At 35.1% G+C, this 24,733-nt stretch overlaps 1 protein-coding gene across 7 annotated transcripts in view; it reads right to left on the bottom strand.

Annotated features, from left to right (window-relative positions):
- Window positions 1-4,463: 4,463 nt before the first annotated feature.
- The window catches only part of LOC106598011 (paired box protein Pax-2a), a 104,915-nt gene continuing 84,645 nt past the window's right edge, over window positions 4,464-24,733 (bottom strand). For 4 of the 7 annotated variants that reach the window (XM_045701066.1, XM_045701067.1, XM_045701070.1 and 1 more), the window contains 3 exons: window positions 11,078-11,179; window positions 6,157-6,243; window positions 4,464-5,862 (listed from right to left, as the gene is read on the bottom strand). In XM_045701066.1, the coding sequence (XP_045557022.1) occupies window positions 5,714-5,862; window positions 6,157-6,243; window positions 11,078-11,179 (338 nt within the window). In that variant the 3' untranslated portion in view covers window positions 4,464-5,713. Of the gene's footprint in view, window positions 5,882-6,156; window positions 6,244-11,077; window positions 11,180-24,733 lie in introns of all 7 variants that reach the window. The other 3 variants (XM_045701072.1, XM_045701073.1, XM_045701074.1) reach the window with 1 other exon arrangement.

The raw sequence follows: 24,733 nt of genomic DNA, 5'->3' as shown, positions 1-24,733 counted from the left end.
GCTAATATCACATTACCATGGTTTATTCTCTCAGAGAAGCTAATATCACATTACCATGGTTTATTCTCTCAGAGAAGCTAATATCACATTACCATGGTTTATTCTCTCAGAGAAGCTAATATCACATTACCATTGTTTATTCTCTCAGAGAAGCTAATATCATTACCATGATTTATTCTCTCAGAGAAGCTAATATCATTACCATGGTTTATTCTCTCAGAGAAGAAAATATCACATTACCATGGTTTATTCTCTCAGAGAAGCTAATATCACATTACCATGGTTTATTCTCTCAGAGAAGCTAATATCACATTACCATTGTTTATTCTCTCAGAGAAGCTAATATCATTACCATGATTTATTCTCTCAGAGAAGCTAATATCACATTACCATGGTTTATTCTTTCAGAGAAGCTAATATCACATTACCATTGTTTATTCTCTCAGAGAAGCTAATATCACATTACCATTGTTTATTCTCTCAGAGAAGCTAATATCATTACCATGGTTTATTCCCTCAGAGAAGCTAATATCACATTACCATGGTTTATTCTCTCAGAGAAGCTAATATCACATTACCATGGTTTATTCTCTCAGAGAAGCTAATATCATTACCATGGTTTATTCCCTCAGAGAAGCTAATATCACATTACCATGGTTTATTCTCTCAGAGAAGCTAATATCATTACCATGGTTTATTCTCTCAGAGAAGCTAATATCATTACCATGGTTTATTCTCTCAGAGAAGCTAATATCACATTACCATGGTTTATTCTCTCAGAGAAGCTAATATCATATTATGATGGTTTATACCCTCAGAGAAGCTAATATCATATTACCATGGTTTATTCTCTCAGAGAAGCTAATATCATTACCATGGTTTATTCTCTCAGAGAAGCTAATATCATTACCATGATTTATTCTCTCAGAGAAGCTAATATCATTACCATGATTTATTCTCTCAGAGAAGCTAATATCATTACCATGGTTTATTCTCTCAGAGAAGCTAATATCATTACCATGGTTTATTCTCTCAGAGAAGCTAATATCACATTACCATGGTTTATTCTCTCAGAGAAGCTAATATCATTACCATGGTTTATTCTCTCAGAGAAGCTAATATCACATTACCATGATTTATTCTCTCAGAGAAGCACACCAGTCAATGTTCCTGAAGGTACAGTATGTAAAACATATCGTTCTGACTTCCTACGTAATCCCATGTACACCACTGAATTCCTTAATCAAATGGTAGCCTAAAATGCAAATCAGTACAATTTCTATTCATTCAATTATGATGTACATAAATCCTCCTGAATAGAATAAAGTGGTGGGATGAAGGAGGGATTAAGGAGAGAGAGAAAGAAAGAGTAAAAATGGCCTCTAAGAGGGATTTCCAGCATTAAGGCTCTCTCTCTCTCTCGCTCTCTGTAACTTAACACTAATTGAATTCAGCGACATTGGTTAGAAATAATAATTCTGCTTTACAAAGCCATACTGAGGTTAAACATTTTATGTGTTCAGTGATCCTCATCATGAAGAAAACATTTAGAAGGCATTCTTATAACTGCAGCCCTCCCTACAAATGTACAATATGGTCTTAGTCCCCTTCTCAAAGTAAATACATTTATCTGAAAATGTTACAATTCCATGTTCAGTGGATTCAGTACAGACATAGTATAGGAGTGTATTATGAAAAACAATATGACTTTGTTAAATCTGTGGTGATAGATTCAGTAAATGATTCCATTTTATTTAGTCAGCTTAGATAACTCTTTAATGTAACTAAATGTAATCGAAAATGTAATCTACGTGATTCCCCCAACATCATTATTTATCATGAGAGGTCCATAAACAATATCTAGTTATGCTTCATGCTCCAAGAAAGGTTCAAATCTTACCTTTCTGGTAAAAATAGTTATAATTTGCAGAGGTGTAGTCACTTTGAGGACACAAGCTCAAGCACACAGGACAAATATGATACAAATATGAAAATAGGAAATACTTTATGATGTATTTCCTATTCAACAAAACTGTATGAATCAGGCTTGACATTTTTCTGAATATAGTTTAATCAATTTATTAAATGACTGACTATGATATTTCACCCTCCTTATAACTGTAAAATGCATATTTGTATATTTAGTGTTAGAAAAAATGGTGCATATTTTTTAAAGGTCTCTCTTGATCAAAACATCGCTGTGAATGTCTCACAGAGCTCTAGCATGGCTTCCTGAACTTGATAGGAACGCACCTTTCATCTCATCATTTCAAAACTACTACAGAAAGTGTTTTTTTGTTTAAAATCAATGAATTATTTTAGATGACCGGCTATAAATCCATCTCTGAATGTGCTACAGCGGGGAAACCATTCTCTCCTGCTGCGTTATGATATAAGGATTGTTAGTGGCTGTGACGCAGGGTTCAGCCAAGAGTTGATGGACAGTCGGTAGAGCGAATGAAATGGTTGGAGGGACATCCCAGCATCAAGTGGTGTCAGATTTCACATCCTGCTTCACACAGGCAGAGGAGACATACTCCTGTGTCCGCGAGAATCAGGGCTACCGCTCAATGCAATTTCCATATATGGTGTCCACAGACCCATTTAGACCTGAAAATGTCCGTCGGAACCGGTACCAGAATCACGCAGGTTCTCAAAACAGGGGACTTTACATCTAAGAGGTTTTAAAGTAGACATTCAGACTGTAGCTGGTCAACTAGCCTTTATGTTTTTAACTACTGTAGATAAGGGATTTCACTGAGTCCTGAATCTGGGTTGACATACCAAATGTACTTCTAATGTGCACCATTTTTTTAGGGACAGAATTGGCACAATGATTAAGGCCATGTGACTTGTAGTTCTATAGATCATCAGAATCCTAGTTAGTTCTCTGACACTTGGCATGTACACTGAGGGAGAGACCTCTACTCTACTCTACTCTACTCTACTCTACTCTACTCGCACAATACTAATAGTCAACCACAACCTACATGTATGAATATTAGGGGAAATATAGAGCAGTTTATTTCATGTCCCAAGTGTAATATAACTGTGAGTTGTTTCTTTTCTGAGGAGCAGAAGTTTAGAAGCAATCCTTGATAGCAGTTATGTCCTACTGTGTTGGTCTCATTGAGAGTTAACACAAGACACAAGCCGGTGTCTCTCTTTCTACTTTCTCAGTGTGTTTAGTTATTTTTCCAATCCCACAAGGTGTGTGTGTGTGTGTGTGTGTGTGTGTGTGTGTGTGTGTGTGTGTGTGTGTGTGTGTGCGTGCGTGCGTGCGTGTGTGTGTGTGCGTGTGTGTGTGCGTGTGTGTGTGTGTGTGTGTCCATGACAGGAAAGTAGTACCATGCTCTACCATGATTTAGAAGAGTTTAGACACTTTATTAATGAACTGTACCAGTGAGACTCCAGTGAATGAGAGGGCATAATACGGATGATCAGAGATGTACATATTATTTGACTGTATTTACAGAGTGAAAGTCAGTGTTTTCACATTATACACAAATTATTCTACAAATAAATCAACAGTTTGTAAATAACATAACATTAAATAAATTCAATCACCTTCCTATGGGTTTTACAGCTAAATATGCATAATAATGAAGACCTTCTCTGCTCTGCATAGAATTGATACATGTACTTTCATAATGGACAATTTGTGTTTTTTTTCCTATAATACTGCTGTCACAATGCAGACGTATGCAGGCTGTAGATAGAAAAACAAGAACTAAAGTCTTTGGCAAATGTGGTAAAAATACATTCACTTGACAGTAAAACGATGTAAGATAATGTTTGATCACGTTTTTCCATTCTTCCAGCCAGGTCGGTGTTACCGCTGTGATTTCAAGACAAACCAGCTGGATAAGTCACATGATGTCTTACGACAAAACAAAAAGAAAACAAATACAGGAAGTTGAAACCTTGACGAAGAAAATAAAAACTGCATATGATTAAGGCATTAACTGAAATCTTTGCCTTTGCTTTTAGGTGAAACTTTTGTTGACACATCATTATGTGATGATGGCCACATCGGAATTAACTTACTATACTAACTATGTCTGCGTATCAAATGGAACCCTTTTCCCTACGTAGTGCACTACTTCTGGTCAAAAGTAGTGCACTATAAAGGGAATAGGGTGCCATTCAGGATGCATGAAATAACCATCATACTTGACTATTTTATGATTAAATTAGTTAGTCACAGAAAATAGTTAATTGATAAAATGTTATACTATATCTTAATGCCAAAGACTTAGGTTCAAACTTAAAATGTTAGTTAGCTAACTTGACGGGTTAAGTATGTGTGGATAGTAGCGTACTACATAAGGTAGAGACAAACTGGGGGAATTGCAGTAGTGTTACTGAAGCATCTCCAGACATAATGCTACTGGGAAGTCAATGAAACGGTCAACAGAAAGCAGCGACATCTGAAATGCCTTTCCAGACCAAAGGGTTACGTTTCTTCTTCCTTTGAACGGTTCTTCAAAAATAATAATATACTGTAAAACAAGACAAATAGGCATCCAGGTTCAAACGCCTGCATAATAGCGCTCCCAGTGTGTCAAAACTCAAAAATAGTGCAAAATTAAAAACAAATACAAAATAGATTCTGCCTGATTATTTCTAGTATCCTGACAAATAAAAATGACAACAACAAAAAGTCAAGCATATTATCTGCAATTCATTAAGATGTCAATAACAATTATAAAAACAAAATAAAAAAATCTTTAAGAATATATTTACTAGGGTTTTTTTAAATCTTGTAAATTAGAAGACCACGGTATGTCACAATGTCCTTCTCATTTATCAATTCAGCGTTTTCTTTTTTCATTTCTTTTTTTCCCGTCTGATTGTGTATCACAGAGAACACCGCCTTATAATCTGCTCCTGGCATCATCATCAAAAAAAGCAACTGATTCATTTAATCATGCTGAACGTTTGGTTGGTTACAAAATGACTGTACGTTTGTTTGTAATAGAGGAGTAGAACCAAGCTGCGGCAGCCTTAGTCGCATTGACGCCAATGTCTTTAGCATGGATCTCATTGCACTGCCCTTTGAGTAGAATGTTCAGACCGATGCAGAAGGAAGGGAACAACAGCCTGCTACTATACTGTTCTGGACTCTCAGCTCAGGACGGGTTCCTCCGTCAGCCGACAGATCAGTCAAGTAAAGGAACGTTTTGATCCATGAAGGAGGAAAAACAAACGGAGGACCATTACAAAAAAGGAAAAGATACAAATTCCTCCTTGTCATTTTCAAAACTTTGACTTTTCTTTTTTTTACCTCAGTAACCTCAGTAGTATCACGTATATATAGTCTTTCAAAGTCTCTAGTGGTAATGTACAGTCACGCAGATCAGAACGAAGAATTTTACATTTTTCACTACTTTGAAGTTATCCAAATTCATGGTTGATGGGAAGTTGTCTGCATGGTATCCTGAACGATCAGGTATTTTTCTGTTGTGTGTAGTAGTGTAGTATCCAGGAGGACAGTTCTTCTTCTGTTGTGTGTAGTAGTGTAGTATCCAGGAGGACAGTTCTTCTTCTGTTGTGTGTAGTAGTGTAGTATCCAGGAGGACAGTTCTTCTTCTGTTGTGTGTAGTAGTGTAGTATCCAGGAGGACAGTTCTTCTGTTGTGTGTAGTAGTGTGATATACAGGAAATGGAGCTGCCTGTTAGCTGTCTTAACGGTATCCCCTCATGCCCTCTGTTCACACCGGGGCAACATGGACGCTGCCGAAGCCATGGTTGTAGTCGTGGTGTAGGTGGTGGTGGTGGTGGTTGATTTGGTTTCCATGGTAACTAGTGGCGGTCATATGCCGTGGCAGCAGTAGGTGGTCCGGAACCTCTGGATGTGGCACTATAATAATAAGGGGAACCTGGAAGGTTAACAGAAGAAATGGACCGTTGGAAACAACATCCACCATAACCCACAAAACACTGTAATTATGTCTCCTGTTTTCTTCTCAATCACTGATATTCTAACGGCTGTATCCGCTAGCTGTCCTAAATTCATTAGAACGGCCAAGTCTAATACAATAAAAAATGTTCCAATGCATTTACTTTTTGTGATAATTTAAGGGATATGTTAAAACAATACAATAAGACTGTAGTGGTTGTGATATGCTCTAAGACTCCAGTCAGTCATACTCACTTAGTAACGCTGGGTTGCTGAATCGCCATGCCTCGTTGTAGGTTGTGTACTGTGGATGACTGTAAGGATTTCCTGTAAACTCACTCCCTGTAAAACAAACAAAACAATTAGCCTTTTTAAAGTCCCATTCCATTATCTTGTGAAACTCTTTCACTTGCTAGCCATTTCCCGTCATATATAACATACAGGGTCATTTAATAGGCATTTATGTGAGACTATTTAGTTCTTATTATTTCTCTCCATTTCATTTTAATGATGCAAGACTGAACGATCTGAAGAAAATCTGACAGTTGTGGTCTTCCGCGTCACACCCACTGTCATAGTATCTGCTGTCCTGTATCTCTTAACACCTGCTGTCATAGTATCTACTGTCCTGTACCTCTCAACACCTGCTGTCATAGTATCTACTGTCCTGTACCTCTTAACACCTGCTGTCATAGTATCTACTGTCCTGTACCTCTTAACACCTGCTGTCATAGTATCTACTGTCCTGTACCTCTCAACACCTGCTGTCATAGTATCTACTGTCCTGTACCTCTTAACACCTGCTGTCATAGTATCTACTGTCCTGTACCTCTTAACACCTGCTGTCATAGTATCTACTGTCCTGTACCTCTTAACACCTGCTGTCATAGTATCTACTGTCCTGTACCTCTTAACACCTGCTGTCATAGTATCTACTGTCCTGTACCTCTCAACACCTGCTGTCATAGTATCTACTGTCCTGTATCTCTTAACACCTGCTGTCATAGTATCTACTGTCCTGTATCTCTTAACACCTGCTGTCATAGTATCTACTGTCCTGTACCTCTTAACACCTGCTGTCATAGTATCTACTGTCCTGTACCTCTCAACACCTGCTGTCATAGTATCTACTGTCCTGTATCTCTTAACACCTGCTGTCATAGTATCTACTGTCCTGTATCTCTTAACACCTGCTGTCATAGTATCTACTGTCCTGTACCTCTTAACACCTGCTGTCATAGTATCTACTGTCCTGTATCTCTTAACACCTGCTGTCATAGTATCTACTGTCCTGTATCTCTTAACACCTGCTGTCATAGTATCTACTGTCCTGTATCTCTCAACACCTGCTGTCATAGTATCTACTGTCCTGTATCTCTTAACACCTGCTGTCATAGTATCTACTGTCCTGTACCTCTTAACACCTGCTGTCATAGTATCTACTGTCCTGTATCTCTTAACACCTGCTGTCATAGTATCTACTGTCCTGTATCTCTTAACACCTGCTGTCATAGTATCTACTGTCCTGTACCTCTCAACACCTGCTGTTATAGTATATACTGTCCTGTAGTACACCCTCTTAAGGACCTGCCTCTTATTTTCAATTTTCGCCTAAAATGACATACCCAAATCTAACTGCCTGTAGCTCAGGACCTGAAGCAAGGATATGCATATTCTTGGTACCATTTGAAAGAAAACACTTTGAAGTTTGTGGAAATGTGAAAGGAATGTAGGAGAATATAACACAATATATCTGGTAAAAGATAATACAAAGAAAAAAACAACCGTTCTTTTGTATTTTTTTGTACCATCATCTTTGAAATGCAAGAGAAAGGCTATAATGTATTATTCCAGCCCAGGTGCAATTTATATTTTGGCCACTAGATGGCAGCAGTGTATGTGCAAAGTTTTAGACTGATTCAATGAACCACTGCATTTCTGTACAAATTTTGTATCAAGACTACCCAAATGTGTCTAATTTATTTATTATTAATAACTTTTCATGTTAAAAATTGTGCACTCTCCTCAAACAATAGTGTTGTTTCACTGTAATAGCTACTGTAAATTGGACAGTGCAGTTAGATTAACACGAATTTAAGATTTCTGCCAATATCAGATATGTCTATGTCCTGGGAAATGTTCTTGTTACTTACAACCTCATGCTAATCTCATTAGCCTACGTTAGCTCAACCGTCCCGTGGACGGGACACTGATCCCGAAGAAGATGATATACTATACACTATGATACTATGACCTGCTGTCATAGTATCTACTGTCCTGTACCTCTTCTATATTCCACATCATACAACTCTGAAGTATTTGAGATAAACACTGTGATTTTAACACATTTGCTAGCATCCTCTCTGATGGTTGAAATGGCATTATAAACTCGTTATAGACTTCCTCTGAGGAAAGGAACCCCTTTTCTATAGATCTGAACACCCAGGTATAGCTGTTTTGTGCCACAGGATTTCATTGCAGGCAGGAAGTAACTTAGACCATGCCAGTGAGCAATGCTGTTGGTCCAACACGTTTCTTTCTTTTATGAGACAATAAAACGCTGAGATTTTAACAGTGTTTGGGGCCTGTCACTAAATCTTAGTGTCTGTGGGTCAGATAAATGAGGGGTTTAAAGGAGATCCACCAGCACCATGTTACTGCTGGTGGCTCGTGACTGATGAGAACGACTGAGTGATAAAAATATATTTGATAAGACGTGGTGACAAAAACACATTGTGTTCTCCATCTTCAACCAGATGAACTGACTGTCATAGAAATAATAGATAGCACCTTACATCACAGTGACTTTACACTGTGGAACTACTCATGTAATTACAGTGACTTTACACTGTGGAACTACTCATGTAATTACAGTGACTTTACACTGTGGAACTACTCATGTAATTACAGTGACTACTCTGTGGAACTACTCATGTAATTACAGTGACTTTACACTGTGGAACTACTCATGTAATTACAGTGACTTTACACTGTGGAACTACTCATGTAATTACAGTGACTTTACACTGTGGAACTACTCATGTAATTACAGTGACTTTACACTGTGGAACTACTCATGTAATTACAGTATAAAGAGTTACAATGTACATATCACAAACAAATATAAATACAATATTTTACCAACGTGACTGCCGGACATCAAAACCCCATGTATATTAACCAGAAAAAGACCACATCTCTTTGTGTTTCATTCATATTCCACAGTAGCAGTTACACTGCCTTCACAAGGTATTCACACACCTTGACTTTTTTCCACATTTTGTTGTGTTACAAAGAGTCATTCAAATGGTTTTAATTTTCATGTTTTTTGTCAATGGTCTACATACTGTAACATCAAAGTGGAAGAAAGATTCGAACATTTGTAAAAAATAAAACATTGAAAAATGTATGGCAATAAAACACTAATTTACATAAGTATTCACACACCTGAGTCAATACGTGTTATAACCACCTTTTGCAGTGATTACAGCTGTGAGTCTTTCTGGGTAAGTCTCTAAGAGCTTTCCACACCTGGATTGTACAATATTTGCCCATTATTATTTTTAAAATTCTTCAAGCTCTGTGAAATTGGTTGTTTATTATTGCTGTAATTAATAACTGTACCATGCTCAAAAGGATATTCAATGTCAACCAATAGGTGCCCTTTTTTGCGAGCCATTGGAGAAAAAACCTCCCTGGTCTTTGTGGTTGAGGGACCAGAGGGTACAGAAGTGGGGTAGTCATTTAAAAATCATGTTATACACTATTATTGGATATAGAGTCCATGCAATTTATTATGTGACTCGTTAAGCTCATTTTTACTCCTGAACTTATTTAGGATCTCCATAACAAAGGGGTTGAATACTTATTGACTCACGACATTTCAGCTTTTCATTTTTAATTAATTTGTAAACATTTAAACATAATTCCCCTTTGACATTATGAGGTACTGTGTGTATCAGTGACACTAAATCACAATTGAATAATTTTAAAATTCAGGCTGTAACACCTGAAAATGTGGAAAAAGTCAAGGAGTGTGACTACTTTCTGAAGGTGCTGTATGTGATGTTGATACTCTATGCTGAAACTGAAATTAAAATCACCAGTGTGCATTGCATCCAGTGGACAAAACAGTGATCGTACGGATGGACGCAGGAGAGCGCGGGAGAGCGAGTCTGAATCCTGAAGCCATTTGAGCATGCTGTAATCGGTTAATGATTTTCTAACACAGCTGTGCACTCGATTGGATTTCCTTTCCGCATGGGTTGATCAGCTCAAAGAAAAATGGTGGTGCGTGCTGCTGTGTTGGGTTGGGGTATACGAGCACAGGCAGGGGGAATACCAGGAAACAACCAGTGAATCAGTGCCGTAACCAGAATGCATCCTGTCCCATCCCGTCTTGCCCCAGTGTCTGGATGGTGTGTTCTGGCAGTGAAACACTAGCCCTGGCCCAGCCGGACCCTCCTTAGAGAGATAGTGATTTAAATATTGACTGGCCTCCCATGCCGCTGTGTTGTGACCCTTCACTGTTTGTTGTGAACCTGAACTGCAGGTTAAGTAGAGGGGGAAAGGGAGGTGCTCTGACCACAGAGGAGGCCGAGAGGATGACTGGGAGGGAGACGGAGGAGAGGAGATCGCTAGCTGTTTATCGACGGCTCCTGGGAATGCCTCATGCACTGTATACACCACAGAGAGATAATGAGTTAAGATACTGGAGTGGAACTGAGAGGGCATGTCTTTTAACCATGTCTCTGTCTGTCTCTGTCCTTTAACCATGTCTCTGTCTGTCTCTGTCCTTTAACCATGTCTCTGTCTGTCTCTGTCCTTTAACCATGTCTCTGTCTGTCTCTGTCCTTTAACCATGTCTCTGTCTGTCTCTGTCCTTTAACCATGTCTCTGTCTGTCTCTGTCCTTTAACCATGTCTCTGTCTGTCTCTGTCCTTTAACCATGTCTCTGTCCTTTAACCATGTCTCTGTCTGTCTCTGTCCTTTAACCATGTCTCTGTCTGTCTCTCAGTTATCCAGCAGGACTAGTTTCTTGATAGCCTACATGTAATTCTGTGTGCTGTATGTCCACTCTACAGGTCATTGATTTATTTGAGAGACAATTAATACAATCTTCAAATGAAAATAACATATTAAACTAAAATGTAATATCTACACAAAGTAGACTCACCAGGAACCATTCCGGCCAGTGTTGAGGTGGGGTAGCTGCCTTGGCCGGTGGGGGGTACGTGAGGGGGATAACCCGGTAGGGTTGTGTTGGCCATGTCTCGACCTGGAGATAGAGAGAGAGAACACACACACAATCAATAGATGGTCCTCCAAGACAAAATACTAAACCACCCCTTAGAAACAGGACCAAACCATACCGCTTAGAGGTTAGAAATAGGACTAAACCACCCCTCTCAGAGGTTAGAAACAGGACTAAACCACCCCTTAGAAACAGGACCAAACCATACCTCTTAGCGGTTAGAAACAGGACTAAACCACCCCTTTATGGAGGTTAGAAACGGGACCATGTTTGTGTTCCAAATGGCAGCCTATTCCCTACATAGTGAACTACTTTTTACCAGGGCATATAGGGTCCATAGGGCTCTGGTCAAAAGTAGTGCACTATGTAGGGAATAGGCTGCCATTTGGGATGCACAACATCTAATCACACGATCTCCCTTGAACAGAAAAGAGTCATTGTAAATCACTGTAAAACCATGAAACATGTGACATGTTTATAACCTAAATGTCTGTGTATGAAACTTAAACATTAGGTGTTTAGATTAGCCATGAAGTGTTCCCATCTTAAACACAAGTGTTAAGAACGCAATATTAAACATGATAGTCAGCTTTTTCCAGTCAGTTTCCAACCAGGCGAACACCTACATAGGTGTTCAGATTTTAAACACTTTTCCATTGTCCTGTTCAGAGTGCATTTAGTCATTAGAAATTGATGTGACTTTCCATGTCTTTAATTCAGATCAGTGTTAGGAATGAATGTCTGTCACCTTACCTACATTTCAGAACTGAACAGGACATTTCAGTCAAGAAATACTTTCAATCACGTGGTGTTGTTGTTACTCAACTGCGTTGAGTTAATTTTCACTAACTCTCTTAGAGTTAACTCTCTCAGCGGGGGGCTCATTATCATATTTCCCAGCATGCTTTGTTGATCTTTAGAATAGTTTGCTTTAATGTCTGTTTTTCCTCATGCAAATTGATTGAATAAATGATCTTAAACTTATAAAAAGATAAATAACTCAAATTGTTCTAAACTAATCCAATCTGTAAGGGGTTGGATTTATTCCACCCGTTATTGAGATGGTTGTTCCAGTTTAGATGGTTTAGGTCAGGGGTCAACAATTAGAATCAGCTGACAGCCCAGTTTTTTTTTGAGCTGATGGTCAGGGGTCCGGAACAAAATTACAAGTAATTTGTAGACTGCAAATTGACAGCAAGAAGCCCAAACAGACTTAATATTTGACTAAAATGTAATAATTTCAAACCTTGCTTACCATTGTATATGATCACATATACAGTATATGTCTATTATGAGTAGGAATCCTTTGGAACAGATTTCCAAAATAAAAAAATACTGAAATCCCCAGTTGGGAAGCCCTGGTTTAGGTAGTCTTGTTTGTTAAGTCCTTCACCATAGCAGCCATTCTGAGTGCTGGTTGTGAATGATAAAATATTCTAATTGTTGGATGTCCTCCCTCTGGCTGGAATCTGATAGGAATGACTCATCACTTCACAAACCAGCATATTGTGACTTGCAGGTCTGATGTGGCCCATGAGCCAGGATTTTCAAACCACAATGTCGAGGATAACTAGGCCATAACTAGAGACCGTATGACATATAATATGAGGTCATTAAGGGTTTAATTTTAATTGAAACACATTCACGTAGTCAGTCATCTGGTGAAGGCTTCAGTAGTAGAAGTTATTGAAGGTAACAATCATATCTCTGTCACTAACAAACACAGTGATTGGTGGTTATCTCTCACATTCATTTGAAAGGCACGCTGGGAAATATGCAAATATGGTTTTACACCCTACCATGTTAAAACAACACCCCCAGTGTTTAGTGTATAAAACCTAATGACTTGTACTGAATAAACGTCTTCATGTGTTTAAAAAGTATTACAGCGAATAAACATGCACTGGTGTTTACAATCTAAACACGGTGACACGTTTTCATTGAAATTCAAAATGACTTGATGCGTTTAAAAAGTGTTCCAGAAAACTGATCAGATCCTAAACACTTGGTTTTACAGCGCAGGTAAAATGACCTCCATACAATGGCCTACACCTTAGTGACAAGAGAATAAATATACTGTAGTATATAGTGACCAGAGAATAAATATACTGTAGTCTATAGTGAACAGAGAATAAATATACTGTAGTCTATAGTGACCAGAGAATAAATATACTGTAGTCTATAGCAACCAGAGAATAAATATATTGTAGTCTATAGTGACCAGATAATAAATATACTGTAGTCTACACCCTAGTGACCAGAGAATAAATATACTGTAGTCTATAGTGACCAGAGAATAAATATACTGTAGTCTATAGTGACCAGATAATAAATATACTGTAGTCTATAGTGACCAGAGAATACATATACTGTAGTCTATAGTGACCAGAGAATAAATATACTGTAGTCTATAGTGACAAGATAATAAATATACTGTAGTCTATAGTGACCAGAGAATAAATATACTGTAGTCTACACCCTAGTGACCAGAGAATAAATATACTGTAGTCTATAGTGACCAGAGAATAAATATACTGTAGTCTATAGTGACCAGATAATAAATATACAGTAGTCTATAGTGACCAGAGAATAAATATACTGTAGTCTATAGTGACAAGATAATAAATATACTGTAGTCTATAGTGACCAGAGAATAAATATACTGTAGTCTACACCCTAGTGACCAGAGAATAAATATACTGTAGTCTATAGTGACCAGAGAATAAATATACTGTAGTCTATAGTGACCAGAGAATAAATATACTGTAGTCTATAGTGACCAGAGAATAAATATACTGTAGTCTATAGTGACCAGAGAATAAAAATACTGTAGTCTATAGTGACCAGAGAATAAATATACTGTAGTCTACAGTGACCAGAGAATAAATATACAGTAGTCTACATTGACCAGATAATAAATATACTGTAGTCTATAGTGACCAGAAAATAAATATAATGCAGTCTATAGTGACCAGAGAATAAATATACTGTAGTCTATAGTGACCAGAGAATAAATATACTGTAGTCTATAGTGACCAGAGAATAAATATACTGTAGTCTACAGTGACCAGAGAATAAATATACAGTAGTCTACATTGACCAGAAAATAAATATACTGTAGTCTATAGTGTCCAGAAAATAAATATAATGCAGTCTATAGTGACCAGAGAATAAATATACTGTAGTCTATAGTGACCAGAGAATAAATATACTGTAGATTATAGTGACCAGAGAATAAATATACTGTAGTCTATAGTGACCAGAGAATAAATATACTGTAGTCTATAGTGACCAGAGAATAAATATACTGTAGTCTACACCCTAGTGACCAGAGAATAAATATACTGTAGTCTATAGTGACCAGATAATAAATATACTGTAGTCTATAGTGACCAGATAATAAATATACTGTAGTCCACACCCTAGTGACCAGAGAATAAATATACTGTAGTCTATAGTAACCAGATAATAAATATACTGTAGTCTATAGTGACCAGAGAATAAATATACTGTAGTCTATAGTGACCAGATAATAAATATACTGTAGTCTATAGTGACCAGAGAATAAATATACTGTAGTCTACACCCTAATGACCAGAGAATAAATATACTGTAGTCTACATCCTAGTGACCAGAGAATAAATATACTGTAGTCTACACCCTAGTGACCAGAGAATAAATATACTGTAGTCTATAGTGACCAGAGAATAAATATACTGTAGTCTATAGTGACCAGAGAATAAATATACAGTAGTCTATAGTGACCAGAGAATAAATATACTGTAGTCGATAGTGACCAGAGAATAAATATACTGTAGTCTATAGTGACCAGAGAATAAATATACAGTAGTCTATAGTGACCAGAGAATAAATATACTGTAGTCTATAGTGACCAGAGAATAAATATACTGTAGTCTGCACCCTAATGACCAGAGAATACATATACTGTAGTCTATAGTGACCAGAGAATAAATATACTGTAGTCTATAGTGACCAGAGAATAAATATACTGTAGTCTATAGTGACCAGAGAATAAATATACTGTAGTCTATAGTGACCAGAGAATAAATATACTGTAGTCTACATTGACCAGATAATAAATATACTGTAGTCTATAGTGACCAGAGAATAAATATACTGTAGTCTAGAGTGACTAGATATTAAATATACTGTAGTCTACACCCTAGTGACCAGAGAATAAATATACTGTAGTCTACATTGACCAGATAATAAATATACTGTAGTCTATAGTGACCAGAGAATAAATATATTGTAGTCTATAGTGACCAGAGAATAAATATACTGTAGTCTACATTGACCAGATAATAAATATATTGTAGTCTATAGTGACCAGAGAATAAACATACTGTAGTCTATAGTGACCAGAGAACAAATATACTGTAGTCTACACCCTAGTGAACAGAGAATAAATATACTGTAGTCTATAGTGACCAGAGAATAAATATACTGTAGTTAATAGTCACCAGAGAATAAATATACTGTAGTCTATAGTGACCAGATAAGAAATATACTGTAGTCTATAGTGACCAGAGAATAAATATAATGTAGTCTGCATCCTAGTGACCAGAGAATAAATATACTGTAGTCTATAGTGACCAGAGAATAAATATATTGTAGTCTATAGTGACCAGATAATAAATATACTGTAGTCTAAACCCTAGTGACCAGAGATTAAATATACTGTAGTTTATAGTGACCAGAGAATAAATATACTGTAGTCTATAGTGACCAGATAATAAATATACTGTAGTCTATAGTGACCAGAGAATAAATATAATGTAGTCTATCGTGACCATAGAATAAATATACTGTAGTCTATAGTGACCAGAGAATAAATATACTGTAGTCTATAGTGACCAGAGAATAAATATAATGTAGTCTGCACCCTAGTGACCAGAAAATAAATATACTGTAGTCTATAGTGACCAGATAATAAATATACTGTAGTCTATAGTGACCAGAGAATAAATATACTGTAGTCTATAGTGACCAGAGAATAAATATACAGTAGTCTATAGTGACCAGAGAATAAATATACTGTAGTCTATAGTGGCCAGATAATAAATATACTGTAGTCTATAGTGACCAGAGAATAAATATACTGTAGTCTATATTGACCAGAGAATAAATATCCTGTAGTCTATAGTCACCAGAGAATAAATACACTGTAGTCTATAGTGACCAGAGAATAAATATACTGTAGTCTATAGTGACCAGAGAATAAATATACTGTAGTCTATAGTGACCAGAGAATAAATATACTGTAGTCTACATTGACCAGATAATAAATATACTGTAGTCTATAGTGACCAGAGAATAAATATATTGTAGTCTATAGTGACCAGAGAATAAATATACTGTAGTCTACATTGACCAGATAATAAATATATTGTAGTCTATAGTGACCAGAGAATAAACATACTGTAGTCTATAGTGACCAGAGAACAAATATACTGTAGTCTACACCCTAGTGAACAGAGAATAAATATACTGTAGTCTATAGTGACCAGAGAATAAATATACTGTAGTTAATAGTCACCAGAGAATAAATATACTGTAGTCTATAGTGACCAGATAAGAAATATACTGTAGTCTATAGTGACCAGAGAATAAATATAATGTAGTCTGCATCCTAGTGACCAGAGAATAAATATACTGTAGTCTATAGTGACCAGAGAATAAATATATTGTAGTCTATAGCGACCAGATAATAAATATACTGTAGTCTAAACCCTAGTGACCAGAGATTAAATATACTGTAGTTTATAGTGACCAGAGAATAAATATACTGTAGTCTATAGTGACCAGTTAATAAATATACTGTAGTCTATAGTGACAGGAGAATAAATATAATGTAGTCTATCGTGACCATAGAATAAATATACTGTAGTCTATAGTGACCAGAGAATAAATATACTGTAGTCTATAGTGACCAGAGAATAAATATAATGTAGTCTGCACCCTAGTGACCAGAAAATAAATATACTGTAGTCTATAGTGACCAGATAATAAATATACTGTAGTCTATAGTGACCAGAGAATAAATATACTGTAGTCTATAGTGACCAGAGAATAAATATACAGTAGTCTATAGTGACCAGAGAATAAATATACTGTAGTCTATAGTGGCCAGATAATAAATATACTGTAGTCTATAGTGACCAGAGAATAAATATACTGTAGTCTATATTGACCAGATAATAAATATCCTGTAGTCTATAGTCACCAGAGAATAAATACACTGTAGTCTATAGTGACCAGAGAATAAATATACTGTAGTCTATAGTGACCAGAGAATAAATATACTGTAGTCTATAGTGACCAGAGAATAAATATACTGTAGTCTACATTGACCAGATAATAAATATACTGTAGACTATAGTGACCAGAGAATAAATATATTGTAGTCTATAGTGACCAGAGAATAAATATACTGTAGTCTACATTGACCAGATAATAAATATATTGTAGTCTATAGTGACCAGAGAATAAACATACTGTAGTCTATAGTGACCAGAGAACAAATATACTGTAGTCTACACCCCCTAGTGAACAGAGAATAAATATACTGTAGTCTATAGTGACCAGAGAATAAATATACTGTAGTTAATAGTCACCAGAGAATAAATATACTGTAGTCTATAGTGACCAGATAAGAAATATACTGTAGTCTATAGTGACCAGAGAATAAATATAATGTAGTCTGCATCCTAGTGACCAGAGAATAAATATTCTGTAGTCTATAGTGACCAGAGAATAAATATATTGTAGTCTATAGGGACCAGATAATAAATATACTTTAGTCTAAACCCTAGTGACCAGAGATTAAATATACTGTAGTTTATAGTGACCAGAGAATAAATATACTGTAGTCTATAGTGACCAGATAATAAATATACTGTAGTCTATAGTGACCAGAGAATAAATATAATGTAGTCTATCGTGACCAGAGAAAAAATATACTGTAGTCTATAGTGACCAGAGAATAAATATACTGTAGTCTGCACCCTAGTGACCAGAAAATAAATATACTGTAGTCTATAGTGAACAGATAATAAATATACTGTAGTCTATAGTGACCAGAGAATAAATATACTGTAGTCTATAGTGACCAGAGAATAAATATACAGTAGTCTATAGTGACCAGAGAATAAATATACTGTAGTCTATAGTGGCCAGATAATAAATATACTGTAGTCTATAGTGACCAGAGAATAAATATACAGTAGTCTATAGTGGCCAGATAATAAATATACTGTAGTCTATAGTGACCAGAGAATAAATATACTGTAGTCTATATTGACCAGATAATAAATATCCTGTAGTCTATAGTCACCAGAGAATAAATATACTGTAGTCTATAGTGACCAGAGAATAAATATACCGTAGTCTATAGTGACCAGAGATTAAATATACTGTAGTCTATAGTGACCAGAGAATAAATATACTGTAGTCTATAGTGACCAGAGAATAAATATACTGTAGTCTATAGTGACCAGATAATAAACATAATGTAGTCTACACCCTAGTGACCAGATAATAAATATACTGTAGTCTGCATCCTAGTGACCAGAGAATAAATATACTGTAGTCTATAGTGAACAGAGAATAAATATACTGTAGTCTAGAGTGACTAGAGAATAAATATACTGTAGTCTATAGTGACCAGAGAATAAATATACTGTAGTCTATAGTGACCAGATAATAAATATACTGTAGTCAATAGTGACCAGAGAATAAATATACTGTTGTCTACACCCTAGTGACCAGAGAATATATATACTGTAGTCTATAGTGACCAGAGAATAAATATACTGTAGTCTATCGTGACCAGATAGTAAATATACTGTAGTCTATAGTGACCAGAGAATAAATATACTGTAGTCTATAGTGACCAGAGAATAAATATACTGTAGTCTATAGTGACCAGATAGTAAATATACTGTAGTCTACACCCTAGTGACCAGATAATATATATACTGTAGTCTATATTGACCAGAGAATAAATATACTGTAGTCTATAGTGACCAGAGAATAAATATACTGTAGTCTATAGTGACCAGAGAATAAATATACTGTAGTCTATAGTGACCAGATAGTAAATATAATGTAGTCTACATCCTAGTGACCAGATAATAAATATACTGTAGTCTGCATCCTAGTGACCAGAGAATAAATATACTGTAGTCTATAGTGACCAGATAATAAATATACTGTAGACTAAAGTGGCCAGATAATAAATATACTGTAGTCTATAGTGACCAGAGAATAAATATACAGTAGTCTATAGTGACCAGAGAATAAATATACTGTAGTCTATAGTGACCAGAGAATAAATATACTGTAGTCGATAGTGACCAGAGAATAAATATACTGTAGTCTATAGTGACCAGAGAATAAATATACTGTAGTCTATAGTGACCAGAGAATAAATATACTGTAGTCTATAGTGACCAGAGAATAAATATACTGTAGTCTATAGTGACCAGAGAATAAATATACTGTAGTCTATAGTGACCAGAGAATAAATATACTGTAGTCTATAATGACCAGAGAATAAATATACTGTAGTCTATAGAGACCAGAGAATAAATATACTGTAGTCTATAGTGACTAGAGAATAAATATACTGTAGTCTATAGTGACCAGAGAATAAATATACTGTAGTCTATATTGACCAGATAATAAATATACTGTAGTCTACACCCTAGTGACCGGAGAATAAATATACTGTAGTCTATAGTGACCAGAGAATAAGTATACTGTAGTCTATAGTGACCAGAGAATAAATATACAGTAGTCTACAGTGACCAGAGAATAAATATACAGTAGTCTATAGTGACCAGAGAATAAATATACTGTAGTCTATAATGACCAGAGAATAAATATACTGTAGTCTATAGTGACCAGATAATAAATATACTGTAGTCTATAGTGACCAGAGAATAAAAATACAATAGTCTATAGTGACCAGATAATAAATATACTGTAGTATATAGTGACCAGAGAATAAATATACTGTAGTCTATAGTGACCAGAGAATAAATATACTGTAGTCTATAGTGACCAGAGAATAAATATACTGTAGTCTATAGTGCCCAGAGAATAAATATACTGTAGTCTATAGTGACCAGAGAATAAATATACTGTAGTCTATAGTGAATTGAGAATAAATATACTGTAGTCTATAGTGACCAGATAATAAATATACAGTAGTCTATAGTGACCAGATAATAAATATACTGTAGTCTACACCCTAGTGACCAGAGAATAAATATACTGTAGTCTATAGTGACCAGAGAATAAATATACTGTAGTCTATAGTGACCAGAGAATAAATATACTGAAGTCTATAGTGACCAGATAATAAATATACTGTTGTCTACACCCTACTGAACAGATAATAAATATACTGTAGTCTATAGTGACCAGAGAATAAATATACTGTAGTCAATAGTGACCAGAGAATAAATATACTGTAGTCTATAGTGACCAGAGAATAAATATACTGAAGTCTATAGTGACCAGATAATAAATATACTGTTGTCTACACCCTACTGAACAGATAATAAATATACTGTAGTCTATAGTGACCAGAGAATAAATATACTGTAGTCTATAGTGACCAGAGAATAAATATACTGAAGTCTATAGTGACCAGATAATAAATATACTGTTGTCTACACCCTACTGAACAGATAATAAATATACTGTAGTCTATAGTGACCAGAGAATAAATATACTGTTGTCTATAGTGACCAGAGAATAAATATACAGTAGTCTATAGTGACCAGAGAATAAATATACTGTAGTCTATAGTGACCAGAGAATAAATATACTGTAGTCTATAGTGACCAGAGAATAAATATACTGTAGTCTATAGTGACCAGATAATAAATATACTGTCGTCAACACCCTAGTGACCAGAGAATAAATATACTGTAGTTTATAGTGGCCAGATAATAAATATACTGTAGTCTATAGTGACCAGATAATAAATATACTGTAGTCTATAGTAACCAGAGAATAAATATACTGTAGTCTATAGTGACCAGAGAATAAATATACTGTAGTCTATAGTGAACAGATAATTAATATACAGTAGTCTATAGTGACCAGAGAATAAATTTACTGTAGTCTATAGTGAACAGAGAATAAATATACTGTAGTCTAGAGTGACTAGAGAATAAATATACTGTAGTCTATAGTGACCAGAGAATAAATATACTGTAGTCAATAGTGACCAGATAATAAATATACTGTAGTCAATAGTGACCAGAGAATAAATATACTGTTGTCTACACCCTAGTGACCAGAGAATATATATACTGTAGTCTATAGTGACCAGAGAATAAATATACTGTAGTCTATCGTGACCGGATAATAAATATAATGTAGTCTATAGTTACCAGATAGTAAATATACTGTAGTCTATAGTGACCAGAGAATAAATATACTGTAGTCTATAGTGACCAGAGAATAAATATACTGTAGTCTATAGTGACCAGATAGTAAATATACTGTAGTCTACACCCTAGTGACCAGATAATATATATACTGTAGTCTATATTGACCAGAGAATAAATATACTGTAGTCTATAGTGACCAGAGAATAAATATACTGTAGTCTATAGTGACCAGAGAATAAATATACTGTAGTCTATAGTGACCAGATAGTAAATATAATGTAGTCTACATCCTAGTGACCAGATAATAAATATACTGTAGTCTGCATCCTAGTGACCAGAGAATAAATATACTGTAGTCTATAGTGACCAGATAATAAATATACTGTAGACTATAGTGACCAGAGAATAAATATACTGTAGTCTATAGTGACCAGAGAATAAATATACTGTAGTCTATAGTGACCAGATAATAAATATACAGTAGTCTATAGTGACCAGATAATAAATATACTGTAGTCTACACCCTAGTGACCAGAGAATAAATATACTGTAGTCTATAGTGACCAGAGAATAAATATACTGTAGTCTATAGTGACCAGAGAATAAATATACTGAAGTCTATAGTGACCAGATAATAAATATAATGTTGTCTACACCCTACTGACCAGATAATAAATATACTGTAGTCTATAGTGACCAGAGAATAAATATACTGTAGTCTATAGTGACCAGATAATAAATATACTGTAGTCTATAGTGACCAGAGAATAAATATACTGTTGTCTATAGTGACCAGAGAATAAATATACAGTAGTCTATAGTGACCAGAGAATAAATATACTGTAGTCTATAGTGACCAGAGAATAAATATACTGTAGTCTATAGTGACCAGAGAATAAATATACTGTAGTCTATAGTGACCAGATAATAAATATACTGTCGTCAACACCCTAGTGACCAGAGAATAAATATACTGTAGTTTATAGTGGCCAGATAATAAATATACTGTAGTCTATAGTGACCAGATAATAAATATACTGTAGTCTATAGTGACCAGAGAATAAATATACTGTAGTCTATAGTGACCAGAGAATAAATATACTGTAGTCTATAGTGACCAGATAATTAATATACAGTAGTCTATAGTGACCAGAGAATAAATTTACTGTAGTCTATAGTGAACAGAGAATAAATATACTGTAGTCTAGAGTGACTAGAGAATAAATATACTGTAGTTTATAGTGACCAGAGAATAAATATACTGTAGTCTATAGTGACCAGATAATAAATATACTGTAGTCAATAGTGACCAGAGAATAAATATACTGTTGTCTACACCCTAGTGACCAGAGAATATATATACTGTAGTCTATAGTGACCAGAGAATAAATATACTGTAGTCTATCGTGACCAGATAATAAATATAATGTAGTCTATAGTTACCAGATAGTAAATATACTGTAGTCTATAGTGACAAGAGAATAAATATACTGTAGTCTATAGTGACCAGAGAATAAATATACTGTAGTCTATAGTGACCAGATAGTAAATATACTGTAGTCTACACCCTAGTGACCAGATAATATATATACTGTAGTCTATATTGACCAGAGAATAAATATACTGTAGTCTATAGTGACCAGAGAATAAATATACTGTAGTCTATAGTGACCAGAGAATAAATATACTGTAGTCTATAGTGACCAGATAGTAAATATAATGTAGTCTACATCCTAGTGACCAGATAATAAATATACTGTAGTCTGCATCCTAGTGACCAGAGAATAAATATACTGTAGTCTATAGTGACCAGATAATAAATATACTGTAGACTATAGTGACCAGATAATAAATATACTGTAGTCAATAGTGACCAGAGAATAAATATACTGTTGTCTACACCCTAGTGACCAGAGAATATATATACTGTAGTCTATAGTGACCAGAGAATAAATATACTGTAGTCTATCGTGACCAGATAATAAATATACTGTAGTCTATAGTGACCAGATAATAAATATAATGTAGTCTATAGTTACCAGATAGTAAATATACTGTAGTCTATAGTGACCAGAGAATAAATATACTGTAGTCTATAGTGACCAGAGAATAAATATACTGTAGTCTATAGTGACCAGATAGTAAATATACTGTAGTCTACACCCTAGTGACCAGATAATATATATACTGTAGTCTATATTGACCAGAGAATAAATATACTGTAGTCTATAGTGACCAGAGAATAAATATACTGTAGTCTATAGTGACCAGAGAATAAATATACTGTAGTCTATAGTGACCAGATAGTAAATATAATGTAGTCTACATCCTAGTGACCAGATAATAAATATACTGTAGTCTGCATCCTAGTGACCAGAGAATAAATATACTGTAGTCTATAGTGACCAGATAATAAATATACTGTAGACTAAAGTGGCCAGATAATAAATATACTGTAGTCTATAGTGACCAGAGAATAAATATACAGTAGTCTATAGTGACCAGAGAATAAATATACTGTAGTCTATAGTGACCAGAGAATAAATATACTGTAGTCGATAGTGACCAGAGAATAAATATACTGTAGTCGATAGTGACCAGAGAATAAATATACTGTAGTCTATAGTGACCAGAGAATAAATATACTGTAGTCTATAGTGACCAGAGAATAAATATACTGTAGTCTATAGTGACCAGAGAATAAATATACTGTAGTCTATAGTGACCAGAGAATAAATATACTGTAGTCTATAGAGACCAGAGAATAAATATACTGTAGTCTATAGTGACCAGAGAATAAATATACTGTAGTCTATATTGACCAGATAATAAATATACTGTAGTCTACATCCTAGTGACCAGAGAATAAATATACTGTAGTCTATAGTGACCAGAGAATAAATATACTGTAGTCTACACCCTAGTGACCAGAGAATAAGTATACTGTAGTCTATAGTGACCAGAGAATAAGTATACTGTAGTCTATAGTGACCAGATAATTAATATACTGTAGTCTACAGTGACCAGAGAATAAATATACAGTAGTCTATAGTGACCAGAGAATAAATATACTGTAGTCTATAATGACCAGAGAATAAATATACTGTAGTCTATAGTGACCAGATAATAAATATACTGTAGTCTATAG

This window comes from Salmo salar, chromosome ssa18 (assembly GCF_905237065.1).
Source record: "Salmo salar chromosome ssa18, Ssal_v3.1, whole genome shotgun sequence".
Taxonomy (NCBI): Eukaryota; Metazoa; Chordata; class Actinopteri; order Salmoniformes; family Salmonidae; genus Salmo; species Salmo salar.
Note: the sequence above shows the minus strand (reverse complement) of the source record. Positions and strands in the feature narration are given on the sequence as shown.